The following is an 18,002-nucleotide window of genomic DNA, read 5'->3' on the forward strand; positions in this document are numbered from 1 at the left end:
TTTTCTTGTCGTCTTCATTCCAGGGTCTCACACAGAGCTGATGGAGAACATGTGACACTAATATGAGAGTATAACTGAGGCACTTTTCCTCCTCAAACACCACAAAGTTCACAGTTCATGTTCAGAGCTGAAGCCGTCAGAAAATCATCACATGAATAAATTATTCTTCACGTTTGGTTTCAAGTATTTCCATGTTGTTGAATCATAATTCTAGAAGTCAGAGAACTTAAAAAGCCTCAAATGTCACATTCCTAAATACTATTTACAACCTGAGAGCTGATGTGAAGAATATTTGTAAAGGTGAATCTCTTCTCTCCCATCTTTCCCGTGTGACCTGAATGCAGCATCAGTGTTACAGGCTGTGACTCCTGTGGACAAACTGACACAGTGTGATGTCACATATATTTAAATGTGTCTTTACTGATGTAGTTTGAAGCTGCCAAAGGCTCAGTGAAGTTTCTACATGTCTTCCTGCAGTGAACATCACAGCAGGTTAACAAGTGAACTGTGAAAACTGATGCAGGACACAAGAGGGCGCCGTCATCCTGCTAACCAGAGATGTAGTGGAGGTTAAAGCAGCTCCTCTCACTTTGTCTGCATGTTACTAAGATGATTAGAAAAATGTATAAAACCAACCCCATATTTGTTCTATATTTTGTTGAGTTGTGAACTGATATTATCCAAAATGTTTCCCACAATTTTCAAAACAGCGAAATCCAGGTGGAGGAGGGAAGTCGGGGAACATTATGAACATAACTTGATTAAAATGATAAAACATTAGCTCTTGTCTGAATATTTTAGCCTCAGTCGCGAACTATATATATATATGTATATTAAAGCATTGGTGTTTATTTAACGATGTAGACAACAACTCTCATGATGCCATGCTACTTGTGTCTTTTGTTTTGTTAGAGAGACCCCTAGTGGCAGGAATTGCAAACTGTGCACAGAAAAATAAAAGTCGATTTATTGACAGTAAAATTATTTAGACAAAATATAACCCCTGTAAAAACGACGTGTTGTCCCGTCAGTCTGATTTCCCCCCAGTGGTCGTATATAAAAGACCTACTTTGTTTTTGTTTCTTTTAGTTTTATTAGTAACATGTGTAACTATGTTTTTGTGTGACGTACCAGCTTCAAGGATCAGGAATGATAAAAAGTCGATATTTGACCTCAGCCCCAGACCTGTACAGATTTAAAAGGTAACTCCACCAATTTTCCACATTAAAGTGCGTTTCCAGGTCTTTTTTTACAGGAGTTTTACTGCATATGTGAAAAAAGTAGTATAAAACCTTTTGTGGCTGCAGAGGAAGCTGCATGTCATCTGATGAATAGCCTCCAGTGATGTCACTCAGTAGCTAAGTTGCATTGTGGGTAATGTAGGCAGCCAGGTTTTGAAAGCAGTCCGCTGGTCGAGTCGCATTGTTTTGTTTTATTGGATGAAAAAAACTAACTTTGATTCTGATAATCAGAAAAATGCTGGTTCAATATTTCTGATATAATTATCAGCTCTCATATTCAGTCGTTTTTTAAAATCTAGAAAATAATAATATATATATGATTTACTTTCATTTGTATTCTTGATACTCAAGTACTAATATCACACACTATAACTTTTGTTATAAGTGACTATTTTAACATGATGTGTTTACTTTTACTCAAATATGACTTTGTGTACTTTTTACAACACTGATAATTAAAATATTAAGATAGATAGATAGATAGATAGATAGATGGATAGATGCTGTCTGGCGCCCTCTGATGGTTGTTTTTTTTGATAAAAATCAGTTTTTATATTTTCCTCAAAAACTGATCATCAGAAATCAATAAGTTTCTGAAAATGAAGTTTTGGATGTGTGTGAGTTGTGTTATTGATCTTTTTCATCATGTCCAGTCACCTACAGTCTCTGCTACCTGTGAGGTGCAACAAGTCAGCCACAACCAACAAGCAGCACACAGGAAGCTGGACTAGGCTACCTTCAAAATAAAAGCATTTGCTAGCTATTTGCTTTTGCGTGTGAACTACATTCATTCAATCAGTCACTTGTTTACTTGTCATGCTGTGCCTCCGGATAACACATGGATAATAAAGGAAAACATAACATTTATAACAGACAAGTCTTTGGTATCAACTGTCTAAACCAACAATATCTTCGTTAACACAATAAGATTAATGTAATAAAATGGAAATGACTTTAAAACAACGTGTTTTCATGTTCGGCTTGAATCTCTGATTATGGTGTGCCTGTTACATGTCCACCTACAAAACACTGAAATATGAAATCAGAATCAGGCCTTATAATGTGAAGAAGAAGAAGAAGGAGGAGAAGAAGAAGAAGATGATGAAGAAGAGGAAGAAGAAGGAGATGATGATGAAGATGATGAAGAAGAAGGAGAAGGAGATGATGACGATGATGATGATGAAGAAGAAGATGATGATGATGATGAAGAAGAAAAAGAAGAAGAAGAAGAAGGAGAAGATGATGATGAAGAAGAAGAAGAAGAAGAAAGAAATGATGATGATGATGATGATGAAGAAGAAAAAGAAGAAGAAGAAGAAGGAGAAGATGATGATGATAGTGATGATGATGATGATGATAATGAAGAAGAAGAAGAAGGAGATGATGATGATGAAGAAGAAGAAGGAGAAGATGATGATGATAGTGATGATGATGATGATCATGAAGAAGAAGAAGAAGAAGAAGAAGAAGAAGAAGATGATGATGAAGAAGAAGAAGAAGGAGATGATGATGATGATGATGATGATGATGATTATGAAGAAGAAGAAGAAGAAGAAGAAGAAGAAGAAGATGATGATGAAGAAGAAGAAGAAGAAGGAGAAGATGATGATGATGATGATCATGAAGAAGAAGAAGAAGGAGATGATGATGATGATGATGATGATGATGATTATGATGATAGCGATGATGATAATGATGATGATGATGATAAAGAAGAAGAAGATGATGATGATGATGATGATGATGATGATGAAGTCAACAAATACATGAGGTATATCAGCAGCAGCAGTTTGTGGCTACGATCGATCCTCCAATCGTGCTTTTATTTTCTAAATAAAAGCACCGGAAGAAGAAGCGCCATGTTGTTTGCAGCTTGCTGCTGCTGTCGGAGGCTCACAGCGCTGCGGCCGCTCAGAGTGCGACACACTCCGGCTGACTGACTTTGGATTTTTTGGGGTTTCGGGAGAAGCCTGAAGAGAGAAAAGAGGGAGAAAGAGGCGGAAAACAGAGATATAAGTCGGTTTCCAACGGCGGAATGGCGGACCGGGACCCGGTACCGCTCCCTGCGGAGGTGCGGGCCAAACTGGCCGAGCTGGAGCTGGAGTTATCGGAGGGTGAGTACTTGGATTTCACCGCTGAGCTCGGAGGCTCTCTGCCCGGCTCTGCTGCTGCTGCTCTGGGGGCTGTTCGGGTCGCCGCTGCTCGGTCTCTGCTCGAACCGCTTTCAGAAGTGTTGAGCTCCGGCTGCCACAAGTTCAAGTCCATCTCTGCACATGCATGAGACGCACACACACAGACACACGGTGCTGTACTGACGGCTCTGGTGGATCCGGCTGGGATCTGGACGCAGGGATGTGGTGTTTTGGTGGTGTGGCAGTGAAGTGGAAACAGCCCGGGCATGCTGTGGAGGGGCTGTAGTGTTCTGGTGCTGTTCTCATGATGTCCAATACAAGATGACCTCATGTATTTGGCATTAAAACTGATTACACATATTTTAAAAAAGTGCAGTAAAATCACATTTAGGCACCGCAGTTTTCTGGAAATGGCACAAAATTTTAGGGATGTTATAGTCATCAGGTATCATGATGGGAGTATAATCCACAATGCTTTATAAATCTTTACCATGCATGAAAGAAAACAACAGGGCTGCAGGAGGACTGCATCTATTTCTTGCTTTTCTTTAATTTATTACTTAATCACAGTAAAAACATGCTTTTTTTTAATGCTTTTTGCAGATTGCAAACCCAAAATATTGCAGAGAACAGCAGCAAAAAAGCCTTTAAATGAGCTAAAACTGAGAAATATGGCTTTTTTTAATGATTAATTGATCTAATATCTACATCAAAGTGTCCTCACTTGTCTTGTTTCGTCCAACCAAACCCCCCAAAACACAGAAAAAAAACAGCAAGTGCTCAATTGGATAAAAAAAAAGGCCTTTTAACAATTAATTGTTGACTAAGTTGGAAGTTTTGTCGATTAGTTGACTCAGACGTCCGTCACAGCAGATGAACACGACCATGAAGTCCACTTAAAAGTCTCTGTTGAGCCACCAGAGTGACATTACAGCCCCAGAGGGGATATCACAGGAATACTACGGAGGTCTTCATCGATAAGAAGTTGATCTTTTTTTTTGTTTTCTCATTGTCATTTTGGAAAATCCCGTTCAGCAGGAGCTCTGCATGCTGCTTAGATTATGTGCACAGAGCGTGCAGCTGTTACCAGACACAGTTTTCACATGACACGCTGCAGCCAGGAGGAGGATGAAGGATTTCCATTATAGTCCAACTTCTTTCCATAACACCAGAGCATATATTGGCTTTCTTGTGCAAGACGCTGTAATGCAGCTTTGGTATTGATTTTCTCATTAGTCCTCCTCCCTCCCTCCTCCTCTTTCTCTTTCAGATTGATATGTCACATTGCTGCAGACTCACTCTCAGCCTGGAGAGTATCATAGTGTCATATTTCAGCTGCCTGCGAGCAGTGTTTTCCCCGTTTCTCATGGAGTCTGGAGGCTTTGCGGAGCTCAGCCATGTATGGAGAAAGAAAGAAAGAAAGAAAGAAAAGGCACAGAGAGAGAGAGAGAGGGAGAGGAAGCGATTTTAACAGCTGACTGCTAATGCACACATCGCATTTTAATGTTTCCACTGCTGCTGCTGCTGCTGCTGCTGCTGCAGACGCAGGTTTCAGGAGGATCTGAGCTGAGAGGAAAATGAGGAGGGAGGGAGGATGGGGAAAAAAGGTGACACACATTCCCTTTCTCTTTCTTTTTTTTTTTATGTAAACCGCCAGCTCAGAGATGCTCCAATGTAAACAAGTGCGTCTGGGGGAAATGGGGTCAGATGCCCCGTTGCATTATTTACATGCTCAGCTGACGTTGTAAATGCACGCCGGCAGCGAATGCAAAGCTTCCTCGCATCCCGCAGACTTTGACCTAATTTTTCGATTTCCACGCATCATCCCTTCCTCCTCCGGAGCCTCTCGCCACGGGGAGGGGGGGGGGAGGACGGCGGCAGGCATTATAAACATTCAGGTGTCACTACAGCTTCACAGGGACCACGTGTCCTCTTGAGGAGCCCTTGAGCAAGGCATTTAACTCCTCTATCCCCCCTCCACTCCTTCACTTCCCGATGGACATTCTAGCTGAGTCGTTGTCTGGAGGTGGAAATCATCCTGACGGCGCCGCACGTGTCGGCTCCTCTGAGATTGTCAGGTTTGAAATTGCGTTTTATTTCACGTTGAGACGGATGATGGAGGATCCAAACAGAAGTCAAGTCTCTCTGGTGCACAGACAGGGAAACATCACAGCTTTGTTTCTCTTATAAATGGACAAAAAAACAATAAATCAGATACCTCAGTGCATTCAAATTCCACTTCACTCTGACCTTTTGGCCTCTGAGGCAGTCTGGGGTTAACTGCCTTGCTCAAGGGCATCTAAATGGTGGTAATAAAAGAGGGTCGAGTGCTTTTTCTTGGTTGCTTGGTTTCTCTCGTTTGTTTTTACTTGAGTTAGTGAGTTCCTACATTTCCCAGAATGCCCTCTGGCAACGTAGATACATTTAGCTCCTTGTACCCATTGTTTTCTGTGTAACCCCATAAATCTGTGGCGTGAAGCCGCTAGACTTGCAATGACAGGCGTCGTGCTACCGCAGATGACTCGTCACTTTCCACTACGGGTGTCACGATTTGTTAAATCCATGAGTTTATATTAATTTTGATTTTAAAGCCATGACTCAATTATATTTTCGATGTAAGCATTGCTTTTCAGCATTGATAGCTATGCCACAAACTATCACATCTGGATTTGTAAAGATTAACAGATCGTTGGCTTTATGCCTGCAAAAAAGAAACTGGAGTTCAACCAAAAATGACACCATTTGGAGATTCAACAGAAAACTACAAACAAAAAACAGAAACTAAATTCAGTTTCTCACAAAGTTTAGCTTGTAAAATCTTTCCAGAGTAAACCCTCCTCCCAAACTAATCAATAAAGGATCTCTGAAAAAGAAAAGAAATCCAATACTTCCGACGTCGTCTTCGTTGATCGTCTTCGTGCACGCAGGATACGTGTCTGGATGTGCAGCTGCAGGCTAACGCTAAGCTAGCTTTGAACTGTTTTTTTCTTGAGCTGAGAAAAAAAAACATCCTGGGAGAATCCTCCGTCCTGCTTTTGATTTCGATGATCAAAATTCGACTACTGTACCTCGACTTCGTCATTATAGTGAGCGCAGTGTGTGCTACTAAAGTCTTAGCCCTAAAATAATTCGTAAACTTTGTGGGAACCAGTGTTTTGTCCTCAGACAGGAGGTGACTCACGATGTTACTGTGTGAAAAATAAAAAATAAATATAATACACTTGATTAAAAAGCACTCCCGAGCCTCCTGACCTCAACGTTATTTTAACCCTGAGACTTTCCTCTGAGGAAGTAATGGCCACAAAAAATGTCCCCACTTTCTGAAATCGTCCTCATTCGCTCTCAAGGTCTACGACTCTAATTGGTCCTTGCAAAGCTAGCAGCACACACACACACACACACACACACACACACACATGCACATGCACATGCACACCGCCTCCACTGTCTCTCCATCACTGTGTTTCCCTGCAGCTGCAGACTGACAGGTTGTCCTGAACTAATCTGGCTGCTGGCTGAATATTAAGCTGTGCAGTTCAGCCCCGATAACAAGCTGTCCACCTCAACACACTGCAGATTACACACACACACACACACACACACACACACACACACACACACAGAAAGCTAGCCCCACCTGACCTGCAGTGTCTGTGCGTCGTTGTATCTGCTGTATGCTTGTTGTAGGTTTAGATTAGTTTCCTTCCTCGTCCTTTTTCCTTTCCTTTCCAAAGGTCACCTGTCAATCAAACAGTGTGGGCGGGACTATCTTGTCTCATTTCTGCCGCTCATTGGCCGTTTTCATTACCCAAAATGATCCAAGGAAAGTAAGAAGAGCCTATCACAACCAGGGACCGAGCTGGCTAACTTCCGGTTCAGCGCCCTGCTAACTTGAATGGGGATGAAATAATTTCATTTTCTAACCAGGTTGCCCCGGCTCATCCTCGTCCACAGCTCCTGCTCTAGCCATGTAAACACAAATGCTCCCAGTTTCATTCTAGCTAGCTGCATGGCTAACTGAGCTAACTAGCTAACGACAGCTACAGTTGGAGTATGAATTCTTACTTATTGCGCCTTCTTCAAAATATCTTTTTTGGTCGCCACAAACACGGCGGGAGGTTTTCACAGGGTGTCCGAGTGGTTTCGCACTTAAAAATGCCGAAACAAAGATATGAACGGTGGTCACTGGTTTGGCGGCCCTCCCGCCTGTAACTCCAGCACCGTCCCCTCCGAATACAGGTAATAAACGTGTAATATGAACATGAGGTGACACGTTTTTGTACAGACGTGTTTTGCAGCCTTTAACTGAAGCGTATCTGATCGGTCAAACATGCTTCAACCGAATAATCCAAAGACATGAAATGTGTCAAGATGTGGCTCTAGGCTCCAGTTTTGAAGATGTGGAGGAGCGACGTGGTCAGGATGTAACGGTGACGTTTCAAACTGTATAAAAAGTTACTCGAGTATAAATGTTATTACTTCATCCCGTCATAAAGTGAAATCTGGTGTTCGGTTGTATTGATGCTGAAGTTGAGCTCCTCTTTTATAACACTGTAGATTTCCTTCATCACATCTGGTCCTGATAAGATTCCTCAGTGAGAGTCTGTTATTTTTAAAGCTCTCTCTCTTCTCTTTTCGTTCCTGAAAGATCTTTTTTGTTTCGTGGAGGAACAGAAACCTCTTCCTGCCCGGTTCAGTTCTGATAATTACAGCAGTCTGTTTCAGGCCGGCTCCGGTGTCTGTGTGTGATTTATCGGGCCTGTTCTGGCCCACAGATGCTGCGTTTTGTTCTGAAAATAGCTTAAAAATGTGAATCTGAGCAAAGGGACTCTCCTGGATCTGTTCGGGTCGGCTCCCAGAATGCACCTCACCAAACTTCACTTGGTTTTTTAGCTCGGAGAAACTTTTGGGAAACAGAGCTGCACCTTTTTTTTCATGTTTGTACATTTGAGCTTCATTTCCAGTAAACTCAGCTGGAGTTAATGCTGGTTATTGATACATTATTGATTAATTAGATGATTGTTTAGTGGATACAATGTCAGAAAATACTCCCATTAAAACAACCAATCAATTATCTATTAACTACCTAGTGGTGGAAGAAGTGCTCAGATTATTTACTTTAGTAAAAGTAGAAATACTACAGTGTAGAAAAATATTCTATATGCAGTAACATATACTTATACTACTTTTGACGTACCAGCGGTGGAAGTATTCCTCAGATCTTTCACTTCAGTGAAAGTGACAATGCTATAATGTAGAAATACTCTATTACATGTCCAAGTCCAAGCACAAAATATTAAGCATTAAAATATACTTGAAGTACCAAGAGTAGAAGTACTCTGCACATTTGCCTGGTGGCTTAATTTATAAAGATACATAATATATTATATGAATAATCCGAAACAGAGAAGTAAGTAAAGTGTAGTGGAGTAAAAAGTACTTACCTACAGTACTTGAGTAAATATACTTAGTTACATCCATGTTACTGTGCTGTACTGAAGCACACTTTTGCGTCACTTCCATTTTCGATTACTTGATACTTCTACTCCATTACACTTTGGAGCTATTGTACTTTATACTCCACTACACTTGATACTTTAGTTACTAGTTACTTCGCAGATTGCATATTGCATCAAAGCCATTTTTAAATACATTTATTTATATCTTTTATCTGATTAAAATACTCTCCAACGATTTCGGTGTACACCTGTGACAGGTGGATAAGATCAGTCAACCCACATATCCAGCGGCTCTGACATACATATACGTAAATACATGTATAATTTACTTGTACTCTTAATACGCAAGTACATTTATGTCCCGAATATTAGCTTTGATAGTTTACTACATTTACATTTAAAGTATTATTTGTGTGGGGGACCAAAGTAGTATTTTAACACGATGTCTTTACTTTCACTCAACTCTGACGTTTGGACTCAACACCTCTGCGACTTCTTCTTCCTCTGTGGAGCGTTCAGGAGGTGTTGTAGTGGAGCGGACGGGTCTTCCAGTGCTTTCACACTCTGCTTCACACTCCTCAGCAGGACGGGACGTGATGTGACATCTCTGACAGTTATTCAGGAGACTCCGAGCAGAGTGGAGTGACAGCTTCTTTGAGGGAAAGGCGAGCTCTGATCCCAGCTCACCGCCGACTGTGAGCTCAGACGCTGCTGTCACTGACTCTTTTTACTTTACGTACCTTTAATAAGATACAACGTGTGTTGTTCGGCCAGTTAAGAGATTTTGTGGGTCAACAACTTTGATTTAAAGATATTCAAACACTGATTACTACTTTGGAGAGACAGCAGACACGACACGTCATTAATCATTTATTAATTATGTCATCAACATAAGCTCCTTTCACAGTCGACCCGCTCTGTGGTCATTTTTCTGATGAGGACGGGCTGTAAGAGGTGAAAATGTGACATGTGCTCTATTTTTTACCATGTCCAACATCTTATGATTCACAAAAAATACAAATTTTACAAGTTAGCTACAAGAAAATCACAGTTTTATGTGTTTAATTAAGTGTTCAGTCGTTAGAGGACAGTAATAGTCAGGCGGCGTGGCAACAGGTGATGTCTGCTGTCACTTCAACGTCGAGGCTTTTATTGGCCGTCTGGCGATTCAAACCGGGTGTGGTCCGACCTTTGGATGCGAGCATGTAAGAGATTATGTATGTAGTATAACACACCGAGGTTACGGTTATCTTAACACACACACACGCTTACGCACACACACCTTATCAGTGGCACAGACTGTGAGTGAATGCTCGGTGATCACCTGTGACTCAGCGATGTAAAACAAAGTGTTTCACAGTGTTTCATCAGCGCTGTTTGATGTTTGCAGACCAGCTGACACTCTCACAGCTCTGTTTTACATCCTGATTCTAGGTACCAACATTTTCATGAGCCCATCGCATCCTGTAAAGTCTGATTAAAGGAAAATTAGGTATTTTCGTGTCGGTATTAATCAAGTCACACTCACCGAGGTAATCGCAAAAAATTTGGAGAAACAATGACGGATCAGGAAACACGAGGCGTCAGACGATGAGACAAACAAACCTTCAGGTCATCCAAACATATTTTGTAAGAGAAACAATGAAGGTGAAAGATAAAATTATGAGTTTGGGCAAAGATCCTTCCTGCAGAAGCCCAGAATATTTCTTTTATATATATGGAGCTATATATTTGCTTCACACAATTACTGCACTGCATTTCCCATCAACCCCTGATGCTCCCAGTCACCTTTGCATCCATTAAAAGACAGAAATCTGTTAAATATGAGCGTTAATGTTGCTTAAAAGCTTCAGAAGAAGCTGCTCAGATAATTTTGAGTTTTACAGATGATGTTATTCATTTCTCATCATCAGAAAGTGTAAATATTAAATCTTATTTCACTCTGAAACAACAGTCCCTGCTTGTTTTAGTGCTTTAAAGCAGATTTCTCTTCATAATTAATGTTGACAATGCAACAGGTAGATAAATCAATAGTTTCCCATTTGCACCAGACTATCGTGTTGTTGTTGTTTTTGCGTCTCTGTGAATCATTTTCCTTCTCAAAGTAATTCATTGTTAAATTGACAGATCTGTCACTGCAGGGTGGAAACGTCTGCGCCTGCTGTCCTGCAGCCTCAGTCCTCTCCTGCATCGTAACGTCTCACCTTTCGACCGGCAGTTGCCATAGAGATGTTATTTTCTCTCCTCCTTCCTGAGAGATTATGACCTGTGGGGATGGAGAGAGGCTTGTTCTACTTTAGCGGCACACAGCTTCTGTCTCACAGCGAGGGCCATAAATTCATATTTGGTCTCTTTGTCGCTTCCCTCGAGCGATACGAACGGGGGAATTCAAGACTCCGGACGTGCAGTCACTTGAAGTGAATCGACCGCCGTCCTCACTTGACTCCCGCCGGAGAAACATCCGGCTGAAAAATTGTGGCTTTATTGCAGTCGCGGCTGTTGTTAAAAACAGTCTCGGGCGAGCCGTCTGAGGTGAGCAGTGCTTCGGATTCAGCGAGGTGACATCAGCCTGAGATGATCGGCCTCTCGAGCTGCACAAACACACCGAACGTACAGCTGTGGAGGGGGTGACAGCCTCCTCTGGGCACCGAAGTCTTCAGTTTCAGGACGGAGAGAAAAGAAAATTGTTATTTTCTCACTTTATTTTTTTCAACAGGGTTTCAAAAGCCCACAGGGTCATAAAACTCACTCGGCACACAGAGGAGCATGTGAAACTTTCCACTCAAGGAAGAAAAACAAAATGAAAGTTATGTTTTCTTTAGCAAACAGAAGCTGTACAGAATCCCAAGAGCGCCAAACGCAGAGTCTTTATTTAAAAACACTTTTTCAGTTGAATGCAAATCATCCTGCTGGAGCACTTTCCCTCGTCCCTGAGTGGCCTCTGTTTCTTCTTCCTCTTCTTCTTCTTCTTCTCCTCCCTCCTTGTGAAACACTTCACTGCCGGTGGACAAGGCCACTGAGAGAATTATACACTTTAACGGCTCGGTTGCAGATAAAAAAAATGCATTATATTGCTTGTATTTTTTGCAGTGCGGCTCTCAGCATGCAGTCGTTTGGATCTATGTCGAGGGTGTGACTGTCCTGAGCCGCTACAGTTACTGCAAACATAAACACATCAACCTCCAGCGGATTAATCGAGCTTAAAAAACTGAGAATTTAAGCATAAACACACCACCAGGGTTGAGATGTAAGCAGCGCGCCAATGCACGCAGACAGTCCACATGTTTGTCATCAGCTGTCATCCTCTCTCTGAGAGCCGGGTGTCTTCTCGCAGGAGGCAGCCGCATAAATATTCATCTGCCCTCGCTGTCAGCCTCGCAGCACAACAAATCTGAGGGCTGGAAATGTCAGCGGGTCGAGCAGGCGTTTGTCTCGGGCTGCTTTAGATTGTCAGTTCTCAGCAGGCAGACAGAGGATGGAGGAACAAAACAAATATTGAATAAATACAATCAAAAAGATGCAGTTTTTACCTGGAGACGCCATCAGGCAGTCTGTGCTGTTTGTTTTGAGTGCTGTTAGAATAAATGGCTTTCAGACAGGCAGCCCCGACTGGAATTTAATTCAACATGTCATGTTTGAGTCATTTTTATGTAAATGAATCTATGTCAAATGAATGTAATAAAGTTCTTGGTAACTCTTGACTTTAAGTTCCCATATTAAGCAGCAAATAAACTTTCAGTACATGCTAATAACACACTATAATGAAGTCACGTGGTCGATCGCATCCCTAGTTGTAGTTTCCTCTCCTAAAGAGTGTCGAGTAACGAGTCCTAAAACCCGAGAATCATTTTTGCACATCCGGTTCCCTCGTCTCAAAGTCTACGTCATTAAATGTCCCACAGTTTCATTATGAAACTATTCCGTGTGTAAAAAACGGTTAGCGGTTGCTAACAAGTGTGTAAATGAGACTACAGAGGTTGTCGGGGACATTAAACGTCCTCACAGCGAACACGGAGACTCATTTACTCACTAGTCCATCAGTCCATGATCAGTTTATAGAAAACCTGTATAGTAATTGTGCAGTAAGACGCTTAGTGGTGGTGACGTTTAAGTCATGTGAGCGTGATGTCGTCTGTTTGTAGCCTAACATTAGCTTTTTACTGCTAGAGATGCAATTTACGCTTCGAAGATCACAGAGTGATGTTCATCTGTGAAGATTGTCTTGATGAACAGAACCTGTCAGTATCATAAACTATCATAAACTCCAATTCATGTATCCCGTAGGCATTTTGTGGAGGGTGGTTTCCAGGACGGTGGTGACAAAGACCTTTAAGTTCAGTGCGAACTTCATCATAACTCATCATAACTGATCCAGCAGCAGTTCAGACGGAGCCTCGGTGAAATAACTGAACTGGACCTGTAGATTTCTTCACTTACCATCAGGAATAACTTGATAAGAGCTTACATCTTTACCCCAACGTTTAAAAAAAAGAAGCACTTAACCTTTCAGATCTCAACACTCCTCCCGAACATGTTTGAGATTAGACATGAAGCCTCGGTGTTTATCTCCTCCTCCTCCTGATCTGAGCGGAGATGGCATTTGTGCTTGCTCAGGCAATTTAGAAAAACCCTTCGGATGCTCGGTGTAATGGGCTTCGGCCGCTCCATCTGCCATTAGAGCAGCCAGAAGACCCCCAATCAGCATTTTCATTTGCTCAGCCTCCTGTCTCCGTCCGATCAATGTCAGATTTCAGAGCCTGCTTTAACAGCACGCCAGCCTCTGATGCAAAGAACCCTTCAATCACCTAATTGGCTTCAGCAGCCCGGCGCTGATCATAAAAAGTTGTGTTTTCCTGCAGAATCAACGGTTAATGAGCTGAGTTTACAATCCCCAGACTGCAGTGATTGTGTGTGTGTCTGTTTATTTGGAGCTCAGGACTGTTTCCTTTCTTACATTAATGTTTTTTTGGCAGCTGAGTGTTTGGCTTCGTGTATGAGGTGCAGAGAAGGGGTTTCTGGGTAAAATGTCATGCCGTGCATATCGACGGTTTGTTACGCCAAACATGTGGTGAGTAAGAGAGTTTGTGTTGTCGCACTCGGTTAATACGATACCTTAAAAGAGCTACAGGTTAACCAGATTGTTTAGAAAGAAAGGCTACGACTGACGATTATTTTCATTATTGCTTCATCTGGGGATTGTTTTCTTGATTAATCGTTGGTTCTAGTCAGTGTCCAACAATAGCAAAGTCATTTCCCAAAGGCCAAGTTTACATTTTAAAATGTGTTTTTTGTCCAAGATGCAAATATGAATTTAGATCACGAGATTTACTATAAAATGCAAAGATTAGTCCATTTATTTTTATTATGGAATAATCGTTTAACTCATTTTTCAAGCAAAGATGTTTTGTGCAGTCAAAGTGGACCTGAGAAGCTGCATAAAGGTTTCTATAATAGCTAAAAATATAACTTGATGACACCACCTAGCACGCTATGCTAGTTGGTGTCCGTACCTGCTCAAAGATTGTCTTGGCGGGAACAAGACATCACTCTGAGACCACTCTATAACAACAAGACTGTATTCTTGTAGTTCAAAAAAGACCAGCAGAGTGATGCGTCTTCTCCAGAAAGATGATTTAGCTGCAGTGGGTGGCAGAACATTTCTGAGAGGTCACGATGAGACGGTTGACGGCCCAGAAAGAAGAAAAATAATTTAGCTCCTTCCAACTTTTCCTCCTTGTCCTTCAGACAATGCTGGACACTTGAAGTACTTCAGGCTTCTAACAGTCGCTCAGATGAAACGGATGAAAGAAAGGAAAATTACTATTTGGTTCAGCTGCACACAGACATCCGACCAGGAAAGACAACAAAAAGGATGTTAGGAATGAATCCTCTGTTGCATCCACTTCACTGGACGTTGTCTTTGTTCTGAATGCGACACAAACTCGATATCAATCATTGAATCTGACTTTGTGCCATAAATAAACTGTTAATGATTCATCTCCTGTCCTAATTTGAACCAGAGGTGTTTGTTATTTTTTGTTTTTGTGACTGACAGTCAGCCTGCAGACTGCAGCCCCGCTGAGGCCGTGTTAGGTTAATCCTGACCGGGAGAGTTCACTCTCTGCCACGGCGAGAACATTAAAACCCCCGTAACGCCCCATCTGTCCCCCGCGGCCGCTTGTGAACGTGTCACTGCTGTGGACCGCCGGCCCGATCGTCAGAAGAAAAAGTTGGCACTTTTCGGTCTCTGCAAACCCACGGACATGTTCAAGTTTATACGTGACAGACTTGACAAATTGACACGTGTGCAATACGTGTCATATTACATTCATGTTACTTGTTTATGAGTTGACTTTGGCGGAGATGGTGGTGGTGTTACAGCGAGAAGGCTGCCAAGTGTTTCAACATTTGTACGCGTGACACCGTCGGATGTTTTGGGCGAGATGTCAGGATATTTTCCAGCCGTGTTTGTGATGACAGAACCAGGTGTTTTGTGGAAGGAATTTTTCACATTCGGAGCTGGAAGCAGTCAGCGTTGGACAGTTTTTGCTTGAAAAATGGCTGAAATGGTTTATTGACTATCAAAATGGATTAATTGACTTATCGCTGCAGCTCCATTCTTCAAAAATGTTGATGTTTTTAATCGAAAAAGTTCAGATGTTAGTGTACTAGTGTACAACAAAGAGATGTTTAGCAATCTGCAGACAAAAAACACTTGATAAGGTGGAAATGCTTTGTAATCTAACAATATGCATAAAAACAAAACATTAACAAGTGATTCATAAGATCATTAATGCATTTTGCTGCTAAAGTAAAACATGATATCATTGTTATATGTCTCCATCACATCACATCAGGTTTCCCTCCCTCACATGCAGCTCTAATTACTGTGTTTTCATCGTTTCTGCTATAACGAGACAATTACAACACATGAAGTCACTAATCTTGGAAACGTTTCGCTGTGTTGCTGGTGTGACAGCTTGAAGTAACGTAACTGCTGTCGGAAAAAATATTTCCAACGACCGCATGCAGCCCCGCAAGTGCTCTCTGCCATGTTGCTTCTCATGGAGGTGATGTCATCGCCTGGAGTGGGCAGGAGAGGGAGGGAGATTTGGGGAGGCAGCGGGAGGCGGGGGTGTTTCTGGCAGATTGCATCATTAAGCCGCTCAGACAGGCACTTTCAGCCCTCCCTCGCCTGTTTTCTTCCCTCTTTGCCACTTCCCGCCTGTCGCTGATGCCGGCGTGCTGCGAGGGGGCCGTCGTTCAGAAAGCGAGGTCTCGAGGGGTGAAGGGAACAAAAAAAAAAAGCAAAGCAACACCTCCTCTGCCCCTCTCGCTGGGAAAATAAATGAAACCGATAGGGAAACACACTCCTTTTTTTTCAAACACACGGCACAAATATTTTCTTTAGATGATGCGTTTCCTCTCCGTCCTGCTTGTGTCCTCCGTTCTGACCTCGTGACCTCAACCTTAACCTCGACCTGTCCGAACACTGACGAATATTTTCCTTTCCGTGTTGTTGATCGTGGTTAATTACCAGCAGCTCCTGCGCCAGATGCTGCTTCTTTTTGTATCCTTCAACCCAGTTTTATTTTCAGAACTCTGGAAAAATATAATATAAACAGAAAGTCAGGGCCCAAAACTTCCTCCCAGCTCAGTTACTCATCATATTAAAGCCAACTGTTGTGTCTGGAGCTCCTTGGAGAACAATACACCCAATTAATGATCCCAGGGGTGACACAGTTCCTCCACCAGACGAGGGGAGGAGGGGGGGATGGCCGCTGAACCCTGCCAAAGTCGGGCTGCAGGGCTCGCACAGATAGACCCGAGTCGGACAATGAGGCACTTAATCCGTTTAAATAGTACAGCTTTATTAGATTCTCTTCAGAGGAATGAGATACGGAGCTCCCGTGTGATTGATGTGGTCGGCCGAGGCCCCGCCGGATTCCTATTTTGTTTTTCGGCCTTGGCAACAGAAGTCTCACAGTTTACTTCATCCTCCTCGCTCGTTATTCATGCATCTCTCCGTGCTATGTGTCCTTGTTGGGCTTTCTTTGATGCCACCCGGGCTGTAATATCATCTTCTCTGAGGTTTTTATTGAACATGCACTGTTTGTTTTCCATCGTTTTTTATTCATTTGTGCAGCTGATGAAAGCAAATGAAAAAAACCACCTCCTCCTCCTGCAGCGTCACTGTGTGAACACTGCAGCTTTGTCCGTCAGGAACGCTCCTCTTTCCAGGCCTGATGCACCAAACTGATATCGAAGAGCTAACTGCGACGAAGGCCGACTGTTGCGTTGCATCACGTCGCTGTGTCCTGGCCAGAAAGCTGCACTTGAACGCACCGCAAAGACTACACCTTGTGTGTTCTGCTCCTGCATGAAAGGAAATACCTCTCTGCAGATATACAAACGTTGCATTTTCTGACACCACTCTTGCTAATGTAGCCGCTTCTCATCGAGACTATGTCTGATTTAAAAGTTGCAAATAGCCCTGGCGAAAGGGAGGAGGACGAAAATACAGAGAAACTGTGAAATCATGGATACTACACACAAATCGAGGAAGCCGGTTGACTCAAAACGGCCGAGTAAAGCTGTTAAAACCTTTTAGCTCGTGCAGGTTGATATAATTGTCTACTTTACTTGGTAATTCTGAGGTAATTTGGCTTATTAAAGTAAACTACACTTTTAAATTGCGATGACAGGCTCAAGAGGCTTCCCTTTCTTTTTCAATTCTCCATGCTCTATTGGCCAAAATAGCCTCCGACAAGGGCCTCCCAGTGCCAGTAGTGTTGCCAGCCGGCATCCTTAGCAGAGTAACTAACTAGCCTGTGATAGCGTTGTCAGGCTCGGTCACAGCAGGGAGAGATTGTTCGGTGTGATCCTATGATGGTGTTTTGTTTCTTAATGCTATTAGCAAGATAAACAACCAGTAAAGCCTGTTGAAGTGCCCTTGAGCACGATCCTGACACACTTTCTGTTCTCTCTGTGTAAACAGTCTCGACAATCATGAGTTTAACGGATAAACTGTAAAATATGCTTTTAAAGACGTGATGAGAAACAGCAGCAGGTCTGTGGTTCATGTACACTCAGTTAACAGTTTATTAAGTACACTTGACTAAAAGTTAATCCAGCAGTCTGACAGTAAATCCTCCATATAAAGGTTATAA

At 42.4% G+C, this 18,002-nt stretch overlaps 1 protein-coding gene across 1 annotated transcript in view; it reads left to right on the plus strand.

The window, feature by feature from the left end:
• Nucleotides 1–3,133: 3,133 nt before the first annotated feature.
• LOC311266909 (disco-interacting protein 2 homolog C) overlaps nucleotides 3,134–18,002 on the plus strand; it is a 176,848-nt gene continuing 161,979 nt past the window's right edge. The window contains exon 1 of the mRNA XM_084369584.1: nucleotides 3,134–3,355. Coding sequence (XP_084225710.1) covers nucleotides 3,277–3,355 — 79 coding nt within the window. The 5' untranslated portion in view covers nucleotides 3,134–3,276. The remainder of the gene's footprint in view (nucleotides 3,356–18,002) is intronic.

This window comes from Pagrus pagrus (assembly GCF_965226575.1).
Source record: "Pagrus pagrus genome assembly, chromosome: 12".
Taxonomy (NCBI): Eukaryota; Metazoa; Chordata; class Actinopteri; order Spariformes; family Sparidae; genus Pagrus; species Pagrus pagrus.